Consider the following 18,349-nt stretch of genomic DNA (forward strand, 5'->3'; position numbering starts at 1 on the left):
GGAGAAAAGCAAACACATACATCAAAGGAAAAGGGTCCAGATGGGAGAAAAATATGAAAAAATGGCAAAATTGCAACAACATCTCAAACAAGTGGTAGATAGTTTTCAAGGCAAAAGAGCAGTGTGGAACTGACAAGAATAGTATGTGCGAGTAAGGTCTCAAAAAAAGTGAAGATGAAGGCAGCTTCTTAGTGAGACTATGCCCACAAATACATAAAAAAATGAGGAACAACTGGAAGAATGAAAAAGAGTTTCAAAGTGGTAAAATAATAATCTAGATTAGGCTCTCCAAAAAACAAAAAAAAAGTACTTTATAAAGAAAGATTAGAAAGTCTGTAGGCAGGTTCCTCAAGTGGTATATACAAAATACAAAACAGATAACTAAATAGTAAACTCACAGTAGTGATTCTGTCTTTTCTCTTGTCAGGAAGAAATGGGCATGCTCTCATTTGGAGATCTTTAATAGCAGCAGTCATTGTATTGTTTTCAAGGTCACCCTTGCAACAAATTTCACATTGTGTTGTAATGACTAAGGCAGGAGCATCATTTCTTGTCATATCAGCCACAAACACAATTTCAGGATTTTTAATAAGAATATTCACTTCCCACTTTTCTTGTATCTGTGCAGGTACTAAAATAGAAATAAAAATAATTTAAAATATTTATAAATCTTTGCTACACATTTTATGAAAAATGTATTATTTATGGGAAAATGTTATTTTCATTCTAAGTAAAAACTAAAGGCATCTTAGATCCCAAAGAAATCTATAATGTAAGATTTGAAGAAGAGAGTCATAAGTACATTTAAAAATGTGGGGGAAAATCTCCAGCATGGCAGAGCTGAAAACTAACCCAGTTTCTAACTCTCAACATGATACTCTTTCCACTACACCACAAATAAAAATCTAAAAGACAGTAGAAAACTATAAATAAAACAAAAAGTAAGAATGTTTTAAGTTGAAATACTATCTTTAATAATGAAAATAAGTGGTTGGTTCATTATTTCTCCCTGCAGGTTTTCTTCCAAGAAATTCTTTCAAATGATTGTCTGAAGTTAAGTACAAGTACTTATTCTAATACAGGTCTCATTAATTTTTGAACCCAATACATACTTACTCCTTGAAAAATATGGAAACTGCACATCCCAGCAGAAAGCACATTTTCCTCTTAAAAATAAAATTTTAATTTATTAATTCATTTAACCTCGTCGATTAGAACTGCTATTTTCAACCTTTTTCATCTCATAAACTAGAAACTAGAATTCTGCAGCATATCAAATATTTTTTGCCAATCTGACAAAAAAAAGGAAATAAATTTGATTCATTTGTATCAAACGGAGATTGATATGTTGGCTGTTGTCATTTTTTTACTTGACAATTTAAGAGAAAAGAGGTCAGTGCCCCTGATTAAGTAGTCAGGTATTTCATGTTTTAAAAATTCTTGTGGCACGAAGGTTGAAAATTGCTAATCTACAAAGCTAATCAAGGTAAGTGCTATTGTAAACACTTGATTAACACAGATATTAAATATTTTAGTTAATAACTAACCTTCTTCCTTAGCAGCCCATGCTTGAACATTGGTTTCTACAGCAGTGCCTGCGGTGTAGGCTTCAAGAAATACATTTGCAACTGTCAGAAGAAATTCCACACTTGCACAAATATATGTTTCTTGAAGGACTACATCAGACATCCAACCATCTCTGATTTTCTTATACTTTACATCCATCATATCTTTTTTGTCAAATCCAACTGTCAGTCCTATCATTCTGAAAAACACAATATTACTGTGAATAGCTTACAAATAACCAAACACACCAATAAAACCCAAAGACTTCTTATCCCTTTCACTGAGAGCCAACCAGCATCTAAAGTCAGTAATCGTAGAAAGATCTCAAAGTACTCCAAATAATAATAGATTTACAAACTTCTGGAACATAACTGTTTTATAAATTAGTGTGTCTTTAAGAAATTATCAGAATTTGGAATCTCAGCTGATTTTTCATATATTTCCCATTAAATTTTGAATTGATAATAATTTTGATAATATAAATTAATTTGGAAAAAAAACACAAAAAATTACACTGATTATTTTTATTTAATTAATCTATCAACCATCCAGTAAGAGCACATAACTGAAACAAGACATATTATGTCTTTAATTAATTAATTATTTTTGGAGAGAGAAGAAAGGAGGGAAGGTGGGAGGGAGAGAGAAAAACATCGATATGAGAAACATCAATCCGTTGCCTCTCAGATGCACCCCAACCTGGGATCAAACCCGCAACCTGTGTATGAGCCCTGACAGGGAATGGAATCTGCCACCTTTTGATGTATGAGATGATGCTTCAACCAACCAAGCCACCCGGATATTTAAAACGTTGACTGGGAACCATGACTTCACTGAATTGAAAGCTCTGATGAGATTAAGGATGTGCCCAAAAAATGAATGTGCAACTTTGGGAATAAGTTTTATAAAATCTATCAACCATATTTCAAGTAAAAACGCAGAACACTATTACCTAGGAGTTGCCTTCTTGACATGAGGCCTTTTATCATCTAAAATACAATTTTTTAATGAGAAGGCAGAAAATATTGAGTCATCTGTATACATTTTTAAAGTACTTATTATATTCTCCAATTTAAATTCAGCAAGTGTCAGAGAAGGATCACGAACATCTGTAAAGGAAACCTGCAGAAGAGAAAATCAATATAAATTTTACACAAACACATAAATATGACACATTTTTTAATTATATATTACCACATTCTCTATCTCCAAAGGGCTCACTAAGAAAGGCCAAAAAATATATTGACTTTAATTCAAAAATTTAGTTTTCACATCACTAACTATAGCAAAGATAACTCATTTTAAAAGGGAAATGGTTAAAATTATTTTATTATTAAAATGAAGAGATCAATAATTTTTCTCACAGGAACAGATACTCCAAAATGTACATAAAATATTAATAACTGGCATTTTAATAAATATTCACTATATAATTTTCATCAAGTAAAAGACATATTTTTCCCGTCAACTTACCTGTTCAGGACCTGGACTATACAGTATCATGGTGAGATAATCAGTTTTGAAACTCATATTTAGTGTTGTCTTAACTTGAGCGGCACATGAATGTACTTCTACCACAGCAGCTGTCACTACAGTTGTTCCTTGGAAAAATTAAAGTTATTAGATAAAAGAAAAAAAATCAGGAAAGCTAGAACTCATTAAAACAGCCTTAAAATAGATTTAACAGAATTATTAATCAAATGGGTATAGAAGAGGAGAAGAGTTATAGTAGCAATAAAAGCAGGCATATTATACTAATTGTTGAAATTGGGTAATGGGTAAAAATTTCTAGAGATGAATGATTAAAATTATATATTTAAATGTCTATTTTTCGTCCTGCACATTTTAGACATTATCTTTGCACTGCCTATATTTCAAGTCCTTACCATGTATTTCCTTTATTGGTCCCATCTTCCTCTTTCCAGCTTTGCTCAGTTAACAATGGTTACTACTAGGTTAACATAGCTAATAACATTTAAATTCTTATTTACAGATTAAGTCTTCCATGTCTGATTTAACTATAGCTATGTAATAATTTTCAACGAAGAGACTAATTGTCTATTATAATAGTTCCTCTGCTGCTACATTACAACTAATACATCTCTCAAAAGAAAATCTCTTCTCACATGCTAACAATTTTTCAAAATCATGCAAAATCTCCTCCACTTCTGCACCTGACTGTACCAATTTCTCCCTTCCTAGGAACAGAAAGCATGTCTTCCTCTTCCGTATCACTTATGGAAGGTACTTATAGTAGTCCCCCTTATCCATGGCTACGCTTTCTGTGGTATGTTTCCCATGGTCAACCAAGGTCTGAAAGTGTTAAATGAAAAATGTCAGAAATAATTCATAAGTTTTAAATTGTGCACCATTTAAGTAGCATAATAAAATTGTATGCTGACCCCTCCATCCTGCTCAGGATGTGAAATCATGCCTTTGTCCAGCATATCCACTATGTATATACTACCTGCCTGTTAGTCAATTAATAGTCCTGTCAGTTATCAGATGGACTGTTGTGGTATCACAGACTTGTGTTCAAGTAACCTTTATTTTACTTAATAATGGCCTCAAAGCCATGCACATAACTGTTTTTTACAGTATATTGTTACAATTGTTCTACACTTTATTAGTTGTTGTTAATCATTTATTGTGGCTAATATATAAGTTAAATTTTATCACAGGTATATATATACAGGGAAAATCATAATACACATAGAATTAGGTACTAAGTTCCAGACATCCACTGGGGGTCTTGAAAAGTATTCCCATGGTTAATGGGGAAATTACTGAAATTAATCCCTCATTCTATATATATTACGGAATTTATGCTACTTTTCTTCTTGAAGACATTCTTCCACTTTTTTTCTTAAGATATTCTGAATTTCTCTTTAATGAAAATGAAGTACTTTTTACTACACATCCCAGTAACAAAATATTTTGGGATTCCTTTTCCATGTACTCCTGGTTAGGCCCTTTGTTTTTGTATCCTATGTCTTCCTCTTTCCTGAATTCCTTGTTTTGCTAGGATATATTTTAAAACTTATTTATTCAGGAACGAGTATGAAAGAAGTAAACTTTGTGGGACTAAACATCTGCGAATTATTGTGTTTTCACATTTGGATGATGGTTTGGCCTTATATAGAAGCCTAACTTCAAAATAATTTTCTTAGAAATTTGACTATATGGCTCCATAGTCTTTTATCATCTATCCATTCCATCCCATTCAGTTTTATTGATGATATATCTAATTCTAGTTACCTATTCTGTTTATGTTGGTTTCTTTCATGCTCAGGTTCTTATGATTTTCTTCATATCTGTCCAATAATATTTAACAGTAAAGGACTAGGTTAGTTATTCTAACAAGCGAAGATGGGGTTTCCTACAATGTTATAAATGTATGGTTGTTTGTATGTTAGGATTCTCCTTGACTGACAAAGCTGTGTAAAAATCTCAGGGCTTTGCAAGGGTGGATTTTGTGAGCTAGTAGGTTGCTCTTTAATATAGGTAGGTTTGGGGATCTCCCAAAATGCCAGAATGAGAACTTTGTTCTTGTGAAGCAAATTCATCCCAGCACCCCTAAGTGACCCTATTTTCTGTCTGTATTGATGCTAAACTTAGAACCTGTAAGGTTCCACATAGCACATTATAGCCAACATTGGATAAACAGCCTTTCTCCGTGATGATTCCCTCTGTTCTGTCTCTTTAAATATTCCATCTACCCTTTAAATATTTGTTGAAATCCAAAATTTATTCATGCTCATCCTCTCTTGACACCTCTAATACTTTGATATGGCTATTATCAATATAAAATATCTCATCTGGGATAAATGCTGCAATAGGAATAAGGGAGAAGAGGAAGGAAGGAGAAAAAAACTGAAAAAGGGGATCCATGTTGGGATAGATAAGCATAAATACTAAGGAATTTTGTAATAGGACTGAGAATTTTGAATCAAAGGGAAAAATCAACAGAACAACTAATCATAAACAATTTAGAGATACCTGAATGGGATTAAATAATTCAAAAATATTTATTAATCTTATTTTACTCCAAAACTAGAAATAGAGAATGGAAGGAAAGAAGAAAGAGGGTGGGGTGGGGAGGGAGGAGAAAGAGTTTAAGGTCAAGAACATACCTCCTGAATGATGTGAAGTGTTAGTGCCTCCACCAGTAACACTACTCTGATCTTTCACTCCTGCTGGTGGGACACTGCCACCTCCTTCATACCATATATTACCATATAATGTTTTAAAGATAGTTGTTATATCTTCTTGACTAAGAATGAACTGTTAAAAAAATAAGATTTGCTTATTTTAATATTACTACTTCATGTAGTAAAAAATTCACATACAATAAAAATAATTGTTTCATTTCAATCCTCTACAAAACCAATTTTTACACATGAGATATTTCTACTAACTGAATATTCAGTTTTAAATGAGCACATGAGTTTTAGTACCTTGTGAAATACAGAACAAGATTAAATACAATATCAATGAAGTTATGAATAATGAACTATTTGTATTACAACTTACCAATAAACTAGTAATTTCAAAATAAACTTACTTGGTTAAACATTCATCTACTTTGTCTTTTTTTGGTTAGTAAACAGCTAAATCTTTAAATATAGAATAAAAAATAATTCCTTTGTATGATGAAAAATAGTTCACAATGTGTTTTACATGAATTACTTTATTTGAACCTCACAAGTATTAGGTGTAATGAATATAATCCTGACTTTATAATAAGTTGAGGCTTAAGTGGTTTAGTATCATGTTTTAGGCCACTTAACAAACTTACTCAACACAGTAAGTAAAAACCTCGTGTGTTGAGAATTTAGCCTAAAATCACCAGCATAGGACCTGTCCTGAAAGTTGTGATGCTTAATTTTATGTCAATTTGGTTGGATCACAGTATATAGATATTTGGTCAAATATTTTCCTAGATATTTTACACTCACACACACACCTTATATATGCTGCATACCAGCTACAAATGCCCAACTGCCTTTTGGGGCAGACCCACTAGAATGAAACTGAGTGTATCTCTACCATGACTCACTTAGTAGTAGGCAGCTGTTGTAGCCCACCGTGGTGACCACATTTGACCCCTCCTAGACCTCAGTGTCAGTCTAATGCACACAGGCCAAGTATACACACAAACACACACATCATATTTGTTTTATTTTCTCTAGAGAACTCTAATACAAAAACCATTTTGCAAAAATAAAAATAAAAAAGACCTATGAGTTTTACAATGATATGTTTAATTACCTCAAGGGGATAATTTTAATTCCACAAAAATTAACAATTTTGTTTTCATCAGGTTTTCTTTGACTGCACTGAAAAGACGATACAGGCATATCTTGTAGCTATTGTGGATTCGATTCCAGACAATCGCAATAAAGCGACTATCAAAATAAAGTGAGTCACACAAATCTTTTGGTTTCCTAGTACATATAAAAATTATGGTGACACTATATAATAGTTTATTAAGTGTAAGCATTAAGCCTAAAAAAACCCAATGTACATAACTTGATTTTAAAAATACTGAATTGCTAAGAAGTGTTAACTGTCATCTAAGCCTTCAGCGAGTCACAATTTTTTTTTTTGCTATTAGAAGGTCTTACCTCAATGTTAATGGCTGCTGACTGATAAGGGTTGTGGTTGCAAAAGGTTGGGGGAGCTATGGAATTTTCTTAAAATTAGATAAAATGAAATTTGCCGTATTAATTGATTCTCTTTTTCATGACCAATTTCTTTGTGGCATGCAATGCTATTTGATAGCATTTCATCCACAGAATTTCTTTCAAAATTGGTGTCAATCTTCTCAAAAACCTGCTACTGCTTTATCAATTAAGTTTATGTAATATTCTAAATTCTTTGTCATTTCAATAATCTTCCCAGCATGTTCACTGGGAGAAGAATCCATCTCAAGAAACCCTACTTTGCTCATCCATAAAAAGCAAATCCTCATCCATTAAAGTTTTATCGTGAGGTTGTAGCAATTCAGTTGTATCTTCACGCTCCACTTCTAATTCTAGTGTTGTAGCTATTTCCATCACATCTTCAGTTATTTCCTCCACTGATGTCCTGAATACCTCAAAGTCACCATGAGAGTTGGCGTCAACTTCTTCCAAACTTGTGTTAATGTTGACGTTTGACCTCTTCCCATGAGTCATGAATGTTCTTAATGGCATCAAGAATGGTGAGTCCTTCCAGGAGGTTTTCAATTTACTCTTCCAGATTCATCAGATGAATCACTATCTACTGCAAGGATAGTCTTAAAAAATATATTTCTTAAATAATAAGACTTGAAAGCCAAAATTACTCCTTGATCCATGGGCTGCAGAAGGTAGTACTAACAGGTCTAAAAACAACATTAATCTTGTTGTACCTCTCAGAGGCCTTGGATGACCACATGCATTGTCAATGAGCAGTAATATTTTAAAAGGAATCTTTTTTTTTACCTGAGCTGTAGGTCTCAACACTAGGCTTAAAATATTCAGCACACCATGTTGTAAACAGATGTGCTATCACCAGGTTTTGGTGTTTCATTTACAGAGCACAGGCAGAGTAGATCTAGCATATTTCTTAAAGGCCCTAGGATTTCCAGAATGGTTCATGGGCATTGGTTTCCATTTAAAGTCAGCAGTTGCATTATCTCCTAACAAAAGAGTCAGCTTATTCTTTGAAGCTTTAAAGGCAGGCACTGACTTCTCCTCTCCAGGTATCAAAGTCCTAGATGGTTTATCTTCTTCCAATATAATACCATATCATCTATACTGTTGTTTAGTGTAACCACCATCATTAATTATCTTAATTAGATCTTCTGGATAATTTGCTGCAGCTTCTACATCAGCATTTGCTGCTTTACCTTGTACTTTTATGTTATAGAGACAGATTTTTTTCCTTAACTTTTGGAACGAACCACTGCTAGTTTCAAAATTTTCTTGTGCAACCTCCTCACCTATCTCAGCCTTCAGAGAATTGGAGAGAGTTAGGGGTTTGCTTTGGATTAGACTTTAGCTTAAGAGACTGTTTTACCTGGTTTAATCTTCTATCCAGACCCTTAAAACTTTCTCCATATCCACAATGAAGCTGTTTTGCTTTTTTATCATTTGTGTGTTCACTAAAGTAGTCCTTTTAATTTCCACCAAGGACTTTTCCTTTGCATTCACAATTTGGCTGTTTGTTGCAAGAGGTCTAGCTTTTAGCCTATCTTAGCTTTTGACATGCCTTTCTCACTATGCTTAATTATTTCTAGCTTTTGATTTCAAATGAGAGAAGTGCAACTTTTCCTTTCACTTGAACACTTAGAGGACATTGTAAGGTTATTAATTGGCCTAATTTCAACATTACTGTGTCTCGAGGAATAGGAAGACCCAAAGAGAGGGAGCGATAGGGAAACCAGCTTGAACAGGGCAGTTGGGAGAGGAGTAGGAAAACATACCACATTTATCTATTAAGTTTACAGTTTTATATGGGTGTCGTTGGTGGTGCCGAAAAACAATAACAATAGTAACATCAAAGATGACTAACCACAAATCACCAAAACAAATATAATAATAGACAAGCATGAAATATTGGGGGAATTACTAAAATATGACACAGATGTGAAGTGAGCAAACATTGTTGGGGAAATGGTGGCAATAAGTTTGCTGCTTGAAGCCGGTTTGCCATTCAATTTGCAAAAAATTGTGAAGCATGAAAAAGCAAAGCACAATAAAACAAGATATTCCTATATACTAATCTAGTGTTTTAAGATTAAATCCATGTGTACCCTACTCATGCTATTTATGTTGTTTTAGTACATACCTACTACTTGGGTTTTAAAAAAATATTTATTTTGTGATTATTATGCAGCAGTCATTGCAAAAACAGTATGTTCATATAAATTTATAAACTGAAATAAAATATAATTTCTAAATCAACACTTTTCAATTAGTACATGTATATTGAATGCCTGCCAGTTCTTGATGTTAATCATCACTCTCACTCTGGCTAACAGCTCAGTGCAGAAGTTGGAAAAAAGGTAACAACCCCCAGATTGTTGCTCTATGGCTCCTACATGTCAGGGCAGTCTGTGTGCTATCCCCAAACATCTGACAAGACAGAAATCACAAGCTGCAGTACTTAGTCTAAATGCATTCTAAGGGGTGGTCTACAACAACTGCTGCCTATTCATGTGAATAAGGATAGGCAAAGACCCAATTTCATCAGTCCTGGAAGGTAGCCAGGCATTTGCAGATGACCTGAAATATTACCTGATACTGCATGGATTCGCCCTGGAGAAGAGTGAAGGAAAACAGTGTCCTGCCACCCCACATAAATCTGCCTAATGACTGTGTCCAGTGGGAAGAGGATTTGCTCAGCATGCTACTTATCTACAATAATAAGAGCATAATATGCTAATTAGACCAGACGTCCTTCCGGACGTCCTTCCTTCTGGACAAAGCCTCAGCAGGCTGGGGCCGCAGAAAAGGCAGCAGAGGCCGGGGCGGGGCCTGGGGCCAAGGCTCTTGCACGAATTTCGTGCATTGGGTCTCTAGTTTTTTATAAGTTTCAATCTGTTGTCTTACCTATACAAAAAGACTTCAATTATTTATCTTAAGAGGGTACTTTCCATCTATAAGTTAAGATGCCCATATGATCTATATACTAAGAATTTAACATTTTTCTTCCAGTTGAGAGGTTTTAAATTCTAAACAGACTTTTAAGTTAAAAATCTTAAATCTTTAAAATAATTGTTTTCTCTTTTTTAATACATTTTTATAGGAAGAAATAGGGAAACTTGGGATGGGGACTGGGAAAAGAAACCTTGCAGACATAACATATGTTGCTGTCACTTCAGCAAAACATGTGAAATAGTTCCATCCAGTGAAGGGGGAACAATATGAATTTGTGGATAGGTACATTAGGGATCTGTGAAGCAATGTCAACCAATAGTGAGGTTAATTTATGCCTAAGGTCCTGACCCATTTGCAATTTTCATCTTCAACCTCTCCATTCTTCTACGATTTTCTCTAGGTTATTCCATATATTCCCATTGCTGATAACATCAAATTCTATCCTGCCTAGATATCTCCACTAAATTCCATGTTAATGTATCCAACTGACTACTTATAGCATCCTAATATTTGTTTCCTTCATAGAATTTGCCACAATTTAAAACCATTTTAATAATGTACATGTGTACTTTTTACTATCTATCACACCTCTGGACTCCCATCACCACCAACCCCTGAATCAGACTGGTAAGTCCACAAAGCCAAAGACAATGTCTTGCTTCTCTGCCACTGTATCTCTAATATCTAACACAGTAGGAACACAAATATCTGTTGAATGAATGAATGGAGAATATTCTATGAATTCTAGATTAATAGAGCTAATATTTCAATTCTGACAAAGGTGATTAATAAAGATATAACTTCTACACCCAAACAATATGTCCCCAAGCAATATCTTTTAACCAAAAAAAAATGAATCAACAAGTATCTGAAAAATTACCTCCATAGGCTTTAGTTGAGCATTTATATTAAAACAAGGAACTTCCTGGAACCACTCCCAGGCTAAATTTCGCTCAACAATCACCTCAAGATTTAATGGCAGTAGTATATCCAGTACTTCCTGGTATGCATCATTACTATATTGAGACCTAAAAGGAGAGAGAAAATTATTGCAAACTGTTTCATATGTACTCAAATAGTAACAAAAAGTTAAAATTTTCATTTTATATACTAATAGTAGAAATAAATAAATTTGTGTGTATGAACATTTCTATTAGCTGTTTATTGGCTCCTTTAAAGAATCATCTAGTTGTGTTTTTTACCAATTTTTTAAATTATCTTGTTCTTTCTGGTTTAAAATATTTAAAGATTTTTATCCTTTGATAAAGATGCTAATACCCCATATTCTTTTTCCCTTATAACTTTGTTTTGTTAATTAATATTCAGAAAATTACATTCTTGTACAGTCAAACCCAATCGGTATTTTTCCCTTATTACTTTTCTTAGTCCTTCAATGTTTAAATTAGAAAGTTGTGTTCTACCTTATTACTGATACTTACATATTATTTTCCTTTAGCTTTTTAAATAGTATTATTGAGACAACTCACATCCATACAATTAATCCACTTTTAATCTTTTATGGTTATAACTGGCACTATATGCTTGGCAGCAATTTGAACAGCAAAATCCACAACAAAAAGTTCCAAAATGCAATAAACGTGGCATGCATAAAGAACACTTGTTTACAACGTGTAACCTGAAATAAGTGGCACCGGGAGCCATTTATTTAGTGCAGAGTGCCCATTTGAATCTTGAGTGAAAAAACAAAGCTTGGGAGAGAGAGTGGGGGAAAGGATGGGAGCCAATACTGAGTACCTGCAGCATCTATTATGTCTTCACTATTAGAACTTGTAACTGAAATATTTAAAGAAACTTATTTTAATGCAAATTAAAGGCCAAATTTTCTAAAAAGAAGTAAAAGGACATAGGACATCAAGCATTGGACAGTAATTCACGAGATGGCACTGAGAATTCTTGTGACCAAGGCAGCTAGCTAGAGCTCGAACAGTAAAATGCCAGAAAGAAGAGAGCTACAGAGAAAAACTCCAAAATTTTAGTACTAAATGCCTGCAGTAAATTATAAAAGAAGAAATGTTCATATCAACATTAGCTAACACGTAAAGAAACTTCGAAAAAGCAAAATTAAACCCAAAATAAGCAGAAGGAAATAATAAATATCAAAGTAGAAATAAATGAAAGAGAAAAGAGAAAAATGAAAGAAAACCAAAAGCTGGTTCTTTAAAATCAATAAAACTGATAACCTCTAACCAAACTGATTAGTAAAAAGGCATAAACTATAAATATCAAGAATGAGGGAGACAAAATCCCTGAGTATATTAACAATAAGAAGGAAACATTATATACAACTTTATACCATAAAATTCTACAATGTGAACAAAATGGACAAATTTCTTGAAAAAATTTTAAAAAGATCACACAAGAAAAAAATAACTTGAATAGACATAAGTTTATTAAGGGAATGGAAAATATATTTAAAATGTATTTAAAAATCTCCCACAAGTAAACCCTGGGACCAGATGGCTTCCCTGGTGAATTCTATCAAATATTTAAAGAAGAAATATTACAATGTACACAAACTTTCACAAGTGTATCCATGTCAAAACTTATCATATTATACACTTTGAAGATATGTGATTGCTTATATGTCAATTATATCTCAATAAACTGCTTTAAAAAATACTCAATTGCTATTCCTTCCTTATTTCACTGTGCTAAGTGTGTTTTTGTTGTGGTCAATAAATTCTTGCTTTTCTAAAAAAAGTACTCAACTGATGGAAAGCAGACAGATTGAGGGAGACAGACCAGCCAGAGGCCAGTCAAGAGAAGTAGCAAAAATAAAGGAAAAGAAACAAATAGAATAAGACCAAAGAAAAATGAGAAGAAAAAAGAAGAGGGCAAGTGAGAGGTATAAACAGAGATGTAACCAAGCTGAAAAGGCACAGGGCACTAAATCTAGAGTAGTGATTAGAAATAGCACAAAAACACAGTAAAAAGTTCTGGAAATATCTGGATATTCATTTATTCTCCTAACTCATAATTCTATGCCCAATGATTTCATAAAGTTGTATTCTACTGTGTGTATTTTATTTTGTTTTGTTTTGTTTTAACGAGAACATCAGATTCAAAGTACAAAGCTGATAGAGTAGTTTGGATAATGCTGTGTTTGTGAAGTGAATAAATGTATGCTATTAGGAATTCCTCCAATTATTCCATAACCTTATAATTTATAAAGAATTATAAATAAGCAGCCCTGGTCAGTATTCTAAGTGGTTAGAGCACAAACCTGGGTTGCAGGTTTGATCCCGGCTCTGGTTGGGCTCCTGCAGGAGGCATCCAACAGATGTGCCTCTTTCACATCAATGTTTCTCTCTCTCTCTCTTTTTCTCACCCCCTTCTTCCCTCCCCCTCCCTCCTTCTCTTCCACTCTCTAAAAAGCAATGGAAAAAATATCCTCACTTGAGTATTAACAACAAAAACTACAAATAAGCACAAATATGCTTCCTGAGATAATTAATTTATGTAAAAAGAAATTTTCAAATATACATTTCTAAGTTTTTAAAAACTAGAAGACTATAATTGATCTTACCAAAAATACTTAAGGCAAGAGTTCCATAAAATTATAATTATAGTTATAATGAAATAAAATACTGTAAACAGAAGACTCAGGATACCAAAGCCTGTAATGTAAAAAGTTAGAAAATGACCACTCTATACAAATATATTTTTGGAAAGCTTACCTGTATAGTCGCATTTCACTCAGCTTTATTGTAATCAAATCAATAATGGGTGGGGGATTGCACTGGCTCTCTGTTATCATGTGAAATGTATTGGTCATCGTAATTAGTCCAAAATCAGCAACAAGGACATTTTCAGAAACTGGAGACTGTGGGATGACCACAACTGGGGCTTTGATGTTAACATCTAATGCCATTCTAGAACTCCTTTGTGCCAGTTCTTTTACACCAGTAGCAGCCATTCCTGCTGCCTGGACAGTTGCCTCAGCCAAGGCTTCTTTAACTGCTTGAAAATTATCTATGAAAGCCTATAAAGGTAACAGAATTATATTCACAAGGTTACCATTAATGAATAAGACTTATTAAATGTATAAGGCAGGTAATGATTTTACCTCCATAAGAAAAAAATTTTCTTGGTACAACCAGGCAGTATATATTCGAAGTCTGACTGCCTATATTAAATCTTAATCTTCTGCATAAAAATTGAGAAACACAGAGATAAAGATACAAAGATATAGCAGAACATTGAAAAACTAGTCCCTGGAACAAGTAACATATGGATATTGCAATATTTCACTGATATCTAGTTCCCTCATTGTCTCATTTTTCCTAAATGCTAACCAATTACATTGTGTTTCCCTGTACAAACTCAACTGGCAGAGAGCTTCTTTATGTTTGTAAGATAAAAAATTAAAATATATTTCCTTAAGAATGCTAAACTTTTCTAATTTCTGAATTCTGGAAAAAACACCACAATGACATAAAATATACCTAAAGTTACATTTAATTTTCATACTTAGAAAAAGATTTCATTTTCAGTAATTTTTTAGTAAAAGGGTATCACATCAGGCTCATTGACAAAATTCTTTCAAGTTCTAAAAAGAAATTAGAGCCTGGCCGGCATGGCTCAGTGGTTGAGCATCTACCTATGAACCAGGAGGTCAGAGTTTGATCCCAGGTAAGGGCACATGCCAGGGTTGCAGGCTCAGTCCCCAGTGTGGGTGTGCAGGAGGCAGCCAATTAATGATTATCTCTCATTATTGATGTATCTCTCTCTCTCTCTCCCTTCCTCTCTGAAATCAATAAAAATATTTTAAAAAATCATTTAGCAAATAACTAGGAATTTTAAAAAATAAATTAGACAAGAAATATTTGTTCATATTTATGTTTTGGTGTATAAACAAATTTATGGGTATATGAAAAATTGCATGGTAACCTTAATTAAAAAGATAAAAAAAAGGCAACAATTGCCAAAACCGGTTTGGCTCAGTGGATAGAGCGTCGGCCTGCGGACTGAAGGGTCCCGGGTTCGATTCCGGTCAAGGGCATGTACCTGGGTTGCAGGCACATCCCCAGTGGGAGATGTGCAGGAGGCAGCTGATCGATGTTTCTCTCTCATCGATGTTTCTAACTCTCTATCTCTCTCCCTTCCTCTCTGTAAAAAAATCAATAAAATATATTTTTTAAAAAAAAGGCAACATTATGTACTTAGAATCAACTAGTTATCCATTTTATACACCAACACTAAGAGATAGCATTTTAAAAGAATGAATAGTGAAGCCATAGAGACAGGTAAGACACTCACCAGAGAAAACATCAAGTGACAGAATGAAAAAACCACAGGGGAAAATAAACTATGAAAAGTAATTCAAATACCTTAGAGTGTATCATATAGAGATTAAATCTAAAGCTCTTAAAGCCCCAGTCACAGAATTATAACATAATAGAAAATAAAATTTTTAAAATAATAACCTGAGACAACAACAAACTTAAGTTATATTTTTAGTATTTTTCATTAGAGTTGAAACTTAAGTAAAGCAAAAACATAAAAACCAATGATGTATAAAATAAAAACTCAATTAATATATATGACATATATGACATATAATGTACATATACTTAATATGTTAATATCTAAAATATATATTTCAATTAACTGGATATTCCCATGTGAAAATAATACTACATAAAGTATTTTACATTTCAGTCATAATAAATGGTACTCAAACAATTATGAAAAATTAGGTGGTAAAAATCAAGCAAGAAATTATTATTTATTCGTCATGTATGGTTGATGCACAACAATTTCCAACTAGCGGGAAAGAATCAATTAAAAAATCAATTAACATACTTACCAATATAGAATATAAAAATTTTGTGACTAAAACTACTTCAATGCAACCAACAGTTAAATTAACTTGAATGTCAACCACACTCATATCTGTGTATGCGGAATCAGCAGTTGCATTCACATAAGAAAGGATTTTGAAGCTGAAAACTTCTTTTCCAGTGATATAAACAGCCTTAATGAGAAAAATTCAAAAGTCAAAATCCATTTTTGAAATGATGTCTTCATTACAAAACAAAGCAATGCAACATATTTGGAAAATCTCCCATAGTCAAGCCAAATAGATAATAAGGCAACAATTCTAACCCCTTTATCAGAACCTTCATTGCAAGTTTTTGAAATTGGTTGTGGCAGCTCCCTTTGTGGGCCATGAAATCCATTTAGTAGGTCTGGCCAACATTTTATAAATGGGGAGAAAAAAAGAAAAATTATCAGAATTTACATTTTCAATTAGTGTCTTTACTTATGTAGTAAGAATTGCCATATAAATGAACTTTTGGTCACTATCAAACTTGGGAAAACTCTGTACCTCTACAACTTAATGAAATTTTCTGTTCCTTATTAGTTTTCTGAAGTCATCTCAATTGCAAACCAAAAATTACCTACAGATTAAAGTCACACATTTTGCAATACCAGTTAAAATGGTGGAGCTAGCTTCCAGAGATGGCAGCGTAGATAAACAAGTACTCGCGTCCTCCCACAACCACATCAACATTACGACGATACTACCGAACAACCATCATTTAGAACTACCTGAAATATAACTAAATGGAAGTCCTACAACTAAGGATTTAAAGAAGCCACATTGAGACTGGCTAAGGGGTTGAAGGGGTCCCACACCCATGTAGGAAGGATAAAAATTGGGAGGAATATCTCAGCTACAGAAATTTCCTGAGGAGTGAGGGGTCCCAGCCACACACCAGAACCCATAACTTCTGGGTGCAGAAACAGCAGAGATTGTGGCTGGGTGCGATGGAGGGCTTTTGGAGTCCCAGACAGTTCCTCTTGAAGGACTTACTCAGACTTGCTCCTTCTGAGCTCCAGCACTGATGCAGCAGCTCAAAAGGCACCAGGGACTAGCCGGGGGGACTGAATTGACTGACAACAGGGTGAGAACTGGAGGGGCAGATTTCTACCAGAAAAAAAGTGCTAGCAGAGACCATTGTTCTTTTTCTGACACACATCATACACAGAGCTGGGCAGGCAGGTGCCATCTGAGAATTCATCAACCTGGCTCACATTGTTCAGCTAACCTGGATGGTTCTCTGAGACCCTGGCCCCATGCAACTTATGGCCCATCCAAGCTGTTTCCAGTGGCTTTCCCATATGAATGGCCTGTCTTGGTTTGTGCTTCAGACTTTCCAACAATCTCAAACAAGCAGCAACTGGCCTCCAGGTGCCCCATACTTCTTGCTAATGGGCCCCAAACCTGGCGCTAGGAGCAGCCAACCTTGCTTTGCAGTTTGGCTTTACCTGGGCACTTCCAAGCCCATTAAAATTAGGATCCATCTGCAGACCACTTTGTAGCTCATGCTGGGAGGCCCTGGGCGGAACATAGGCAGCAGCAGACCTGGGCCTGTACCTCCTACGTGACCCCAGTGCCCAGTGTGGGTATCAGGGAGGCTGTAACCCTGGCCCTAGAGAAAACCTACAACATAAGACCACTCTACCAAGCCCGGGACACATAACAGCTCTCTACCTGATACACAGAAACAAACACAGGGAGGCTATCAAAATAAGGAGACAAGGAAACATATCTCAAATGACAAAACAGAACAAAACTCCAGGAAAAGAACTAAACAACATGGAGACAATCCACTAGATGCAGAATTCATAATACTGGTTATAAGGATGCAAAATGAACTTAGTGGAACTTCAACAGCATTAAAAAAAAAAAAAAAAAAAAAAAAGCATGAAAACCATAAAAAAGAACCAGTTAGAAATGAAGGATACATGAGCTGAAATGGAGAATAATTTACCGGGAGATTAAATAACATTTATAAAGCACTTAGAACAGTATCCAGCATCAAATTAATACTATATATTTGCTCCTGATGCAAGGATAAACAAATAAAAGAGAGCTCAGAAACAAATCTATTCACATATCTACATCTCATATTTAATGGACATGGTACTATAGATGAGTGAGAAAAAGACGGCTATCTCAATATATGGTACTAGGAAATTCAGTGTGGAAAAAGTGAAATTATAGCCTCAACCATATAAAAAAAAAGTCTAAGTAGAATTAAAGACCTAAAAGTTTAAGGCAAAATTATCTAACTTTTAGAAAAATCACATAGAGTTATACCTGTATGAATTCAAGGAATGGAATG

General features: G+C 34.1%; 1 protein-coding gene across 3 annotated transcripts in view; it reads right to left on the reverse strand.

The window, feature by feature from the left end:
• VPS13A (vacuolar protein sorting 13 homolog A) overlaps positions 1–18,349 on the reverse strand; it is a 187,140-nt gene that overhangs the window by 80,899 nt on the left and 87,892 nt on the right. For all 3 annotated transcript variants that reach the window (XM_070431462.1, XM_070431464.1, XM_070431465.1), the window contains exons 32-39: positions 16,024–16,191; positions 13,892–14,196; positions 11,074–11,221; positions 5,700–5,850; positions 3,040–3,167; positions 2,519–2,688; positions 1,548–1,765; positions 399–631 (exon numbers count right to left, since the gene is read on the reverse strand). In XM_070431462.1, the coding sequence (XP_070287563.1) occupies positions 399–631; positions 1,548–1,765; positions 2,519–2,688; positions 3,040–3,167; positions 5,700–5,850; positions 11,074–11,221; positions 13,892–14,196; positions 16,024–16,191 (1,521 nt within the window). The remainder of the gene's footprint in view (positions 1–398; positions 632–1,547; positions 1,766–2,518; positions 2,689–3,039; positions 3,168–5,699; positions 5,851–11,073; positions 11,222–13,891; positions 14,197–16,023; positions 16,192–18,349) is intronic.

This window comes from Myotis yumanensis, unplaced genomic scaffold (assembly GCF_028538775.1).
Source record: "Myotis yumanensis isolate MYYU_CA2020_CCGP unplaced genomic scaffold, mMyoYum1.0.hap1 SCAF_12, whole genome shotgun sequence".
NCBI classification, from domain to species: Eukaryota; Metazoa; Chordata; class Mammalia; order Chiroptera; family Vespertilionidae; genus Myotis; species Myotis yumanensis.